The sequence below is a fragment of the Armigeres subalbatus genome, chromosome 3, assembly GCF_024139115.2.
Source record: "Armigeres subalbatus isolate Guangzhou_Male chromosome 3, GZ_Asu_2, whole genome shotgun sequence".
Taxonomy (NCBI): domain Eukaryota; kingdom Metazoa; phylum Arthropoda; class Insecta; order Diptera; family Culicidae; genus Armigeres; species Armigeres subalbatus.
Genome location: NC_085141.1, coordinates 167,726,201 through 167,730,913, shown reverse-complemented (window position 1 = coordinate 167,730,913; position 4,713 = coordinate 167,726,201). Strand labels below are relative to the sequence as shown.

General features: G+C 39.5%; 1 protein-coding gene across 1 annotated transcript; it reads right to left on the bottom strand.

The window, feature by feature from the left end:
• Positions 1–2,504: 2,504 nt before the first annotated feature.
• Positions 2,505–4,219, bottom strand: LOC134226790 (uncharacterized). Its single transcript, XM_062707779.1, has 2 exons — positions 3,832–4,219; positions 2,505–3,774 (listed from the first exon to the last, which is right to left on the bottom strand). The coding sequence occupies exons 1-2, from the start codon at positions 4,008–4,010 to the stop codon at positions 2,628–2,630; spliced, it is 1,326 nt and encodes a 441-aa protein (XP_062563763.1). The 5' UTR covers positions 4,011–4,219; the 3' UTR covers positions 2,505–2,627.
• Positions 4,220–4,713: the final 494 nt, after the last annotated feature.

Genomic DNA, 4,713 nt, shown 5'->3' with positions numbered 1-4,713 from the left:
TCTTTGCCGATTATATCGAGTCGTATTATCTCTTATATTGCTCGTTATTAGTGTTCCAGGATGCTTATTGGGCATGCGCAAACCTCCTGTCTCGTCGGAGGGTCGTCGTGTCAGGTCTGTTTTGTGTCCCACCTGACACCAGGACTTGGGCTTGTGCGCTTTGAGCGGCACACGGTCGCTTTGGTGTGGCCTACTTGCGGATACATGCAGCTTTTTATAGGAATTTAACAGGGCCCACTGTCAAACCCCACCACATCCTAGGTAAACCCCACAACTGACAGATAGCCTGGAGAGGGATCGTCAAGCCCTTTGGACATAGTCCCTGCTGCCCGCAATAACACGAACAAGCATCATAGCTCATTTTTCAATTTATCAATGTGTAACAGTGATAGAAAGACTAAATTTTACCGACCAAAATTGCATCAAAACACGCATAAACCGTTTTTTTCTCAAGTTTTTTTTATGTATAATTAGAGTAAAATCATGAAATGTATGTATCCAGTGGAAATATTATTCATTGCTTTATCATAAGGACTATTGAAAATAACTACAATGGGGATATTTAGCCTTATTTAAGGGTGGCGCGTTTTGACCCCAATGGGCGTGCTACCCGCACTTCCCCTAACATTATTAAAAACACCCTGCCCCTCTCTTTGGAGACATGAATAGGCACCACACGGCTTGGGGCGATCTATTGTCCAATCCTCATGGTATCAACTTACTGGAAGCTTTAGAGTGAACTGACCTGATGCCACTCTCTAATCTTCATCGGCCATTCGGCCACCGCCATCGACGTGCCCACTGTCGGTTGGTCCATTCTCCCCGTATAGTGGGTAGTGTATTTCGACCTGTTCTGGTAGCAACCACTTCCCAGTAACGATCACTGCCCTGCCCATGGCTCCCCTCCAAAGTCATTTTGACTTCCCGGATATCACGATGGTGATACGATGCCGCCGACAGGGAAGTCTATTGCCACCATCTACGACATGCTCTAGAGAACAACAATCAGTTAACATCATATGAATTCGACCAGCCCGTTATGGATGTTGCTGAGACGTCTATTCTAAACCAGCCTGGACGAAAAGCCTTCCATGGAGAAAAAAAGTTGTCCATAAAGCGAATAAATTTAATATCTCGGTTCGGTACGTGCGGATTATTTGACATTTTGACTGACACAAATCGTATAACTTTCTGGGAAATAGTGCAAAGGTGGTTAAGTTCACTACACGAAGCTGTTATGCTTTCCGGAAGTCTTTGGCCTCTGGGTAATAATTATAAAATAATAGAACTTTAAATAAAAGGGTAAAAAGGGGGTAAAAGGAGCAATATTTTAGCTTACTTAGGTTTTAGGCAAAATTAGAGATCAAATTTGTTATGTTTCATAACTTCAAACTTGACTAATTCCATAATAAATAAGGGGCATTAGAGTTAAACGGGATCTTGCAGCTTCGTCCAGTGAACTAAACCACCTATGCAAGATTGCCAAGAAAATTCTACGATTTGTGTCAAAATTTTAGCGCAATCCGCCCATACCGAATCGAGATATTGAATTTAATTGCGCTATGGACGATTTTTTCCCATTGTGTGTCGGACGAAACGCGTCGGGAAGTAAAAGCGCACGGGCGGGCTCTCCAAAAAGATGTGTTACAACTTACAACCATAGACAAATAAAAAGTAGAAGTGCCGTGCCGTCATCCAAGAAGCTTTCCGTCTTAGTAATCAATCAACTCGGGTCAGTTGGTGTACCTATAGTTAAACGACCTCATCGGAAACCAAACTATCCCTCTGGCAAAATGTGCTTTTGTTCGACAGATTCAAGACCGACGGTTAAGCCTTTTCGGGCAGCTTGGATATTCCTGAGAGACGGCTGATTATATAATAACGAAGAAAGGACCAGCAAAAGGTGCACAAGAACTGATAGCTCATGTTTTTGAGTCTAAGGTTCTAAATTACAAGACTCACCAAGTAGGATAAATATCACGATTGCTGGAAAAAATCGAGTTTGCAACGAATTGCGCACACTATTTTTTTGCAGTGATGAAAAATGGGCTGCAATATGGTAAGATGTGATCAGAATACATAGGCCATTCTGATTGTTTGCATATGTTCGTTTTTCCAACAAAAAAAACAAGTTGGTACAGAAAACAATCAATTTCCATGTTATAAAGCTGCATAGCAAACCTCTAGCTATGAGGAATTTCGAAGTCATGTCCATTTAACTATTTTAATTATTATGTAACGCAGAGAATAGATTTTTTGGACACTTACATAGCTGAATGAGCAGGATGTAGTCATGTAGCTATACTGTATCAATGTTGGTTTTTCATTATTGCACAAAATGTAGTGTTGTTATCAGCTTTATGCAACTCTTTTGAGCATTATCATTCTCATCATAACACTCATTTCTTCAGTATGGGCAAGTGGGCTATTTTATTACTCAAGCGCGAACAGTACAACCAGATACTATTATCCGGAATCAGGGTAATCATATAACTGTTCAAACATATATATTGTGCAACATTAGTTTTGCATTTATTTGTAAATAAAATACTTCAAAAATATGCGTTATATTACATACTAATACTAGATATAAAATTGATACTTTTCTATCACTGTATGTACTGTAACTAATCATCATAGACAATGGAAAAGTATCCCAGCTCACTCATATGCTGGAATATTTCAACCAAGCGCTTAGTTACTGCTTCGCCACCGGCTACCATGGTCAAGTGTTTCATCTCTGCGGACTCTATATCCCTCCACGAGGCTTCCGCCAGTAAGGCACATTCTTCCTTAGACCCCAGCATCCACGGTAGGAAATGACCAGCCACCATTGCGCCATACAGTCCAAACTTTTTCATATGATCCATAAAATTATTGTAACTGTAGGTTTCCAAACGAGGGTCGTTTTTATCACATTTAAGAATGTCGATTAACGTATCGATCAGAGAACCGTGATAACATTTCAGCAGAGCAGTCCAAAATTGTTCCCGAAAGCCTGTCACCATACTCATGCACATGAAGAAGGTCAAATCAATCGATGGAGTGGCGTATCGGTTTTCCTGGAAATCAAACATACGGATATCTACTGGATTACCATTCTCGTACTTAAAAAGTACATTGTTTCTATTGTAATCGCCATGAAGTATTACAGAATATTCGTCTCGTTGCAGAAACTTTTGCATTAAACGGATAGGTTCTTTTCCGTATTTGCTGCGAAGTTCTGCCATATCCGTTTTGAATTGTTCACTGTTGTAATGCTCTGGATGTTCATCAATGTATCCAAAAATCCGCTCCAATCCATTCCGAAACATAGCGGCGTAGCTTTTGAACAATTGACCGTCTTTAATGAAGTTCAAAGGAATAATTCCTTCAACTAAAGTATTAATAGATTCTTCATCCATTATTTTCAAGGCATATGTGCACGCATGGAACTCGGCGATTCTTTTGGCCATTAGTGTCAAATGGGCTTCGTCCAAATCATTCCTAGGTCCGTTTTTGAATCCATCCATCGTCATATTCTCCATTACAAGAATCGTTTCGTACATGCTACTGAAACTAGGAATTACTCCAGCCTTACTATAGACTACTTTCGGACACCAAGTATCAACCTGGGCAGCACAATCTCTCGACTTTATGAGATCCTTGAATGCAGGAAGCACTTTGGAATAAATGTATACTTCGTTGGTGAATTGGACGTTCGTTTGGGAAGTTTCTCTTGACACTTCGTCTCCTTTCATTATCTTCACCATCAAGCTGATAGTCTTTCCCTCGCTTCAATTGAATATTGATTAGTTTTGATGCTATTATTTATTAATTTATTGAACTTACTTTGTTTCGTTACCTTTGGTGATTAAAATTAAGTTGTGTATGGTGGACATAAACCCATCTAAATGATCCGGCGTAGACAGGTTGATTGCAGCTAAATCCTCGTTATTCAAGTTCAAGGCTTTTAGGATGGCTCCAGTTAGCTCACCTCGAATAAAATCAAGTTTTTGCTGTTCTTCCATATTATCTGTATGTATTTTGTTGCAGCAAATATAATAGGAAATCGCCGACGATCACTGCCTTCGTAAAATGCTACACGTTGGAAGATTCATGATGTTTTTATCACAGGCACAGATTAGTGGGTGATTTACCCAATAGCAGCCAGAATATTTGTCTTTCCTGACTGTTATGGCAGAGATAATAGCATTCTGACGATGTAACCATGCACGATAGCACAAGCTATAAATCTTTCCAACTAATACGTAGCGTTTAAAATCGACAACACATTGAGGATGAAAACAAATTCATCGATACACTGCCGAGAAAAAGCCTTTCGAAGTTCATTATCTTGCCTTATGAAATTTCACCACAAGAGAATTAATTGAAAACCAGGGATCAACTTTTCTTGGATGCGCATGCAAAACAAGCGACAAAAGAGAATTAACGACAAAGATCAGAACATTTTTGTCAGCATAAAAAAAAGACAATTTTGTTGCTGACTTTTCATCCCGTTATTTTGTATTACCTCAACAGCAAATTTCGGTTTTATGCCATGATAGTTTCTGTTTTATGGAAATATTCGAGAATCTAATTCCAATTACAGAAATAGCATCGTATTCTCGGCAATATCGGTGCATGCAAGGCAAATGATTCTTGTCATATTGAGTTCGAGTACTGATGAAAGCTTGTTACGAGGTGCGTTTGTCAGCAACAAGCTATGTTGTT

Excerpts from the sequence above, each read along its gene's own strand:
- LOC134226790 (XM_062707779.1), bottom strand. The coding sequence starts at position 4,010 with ATGGAAGAACAGCAAAAACTTGATTTTATTCGAGGTGAGCTAACTGGA. Across the intron at positions 3,775-3,831 it reads ACCAAAGGTAACGAAACAAA|CGAGGGAAAGACTATCAGCT; the intron begins GTAAGTTCAATA and ends ATTCAATTGAAG.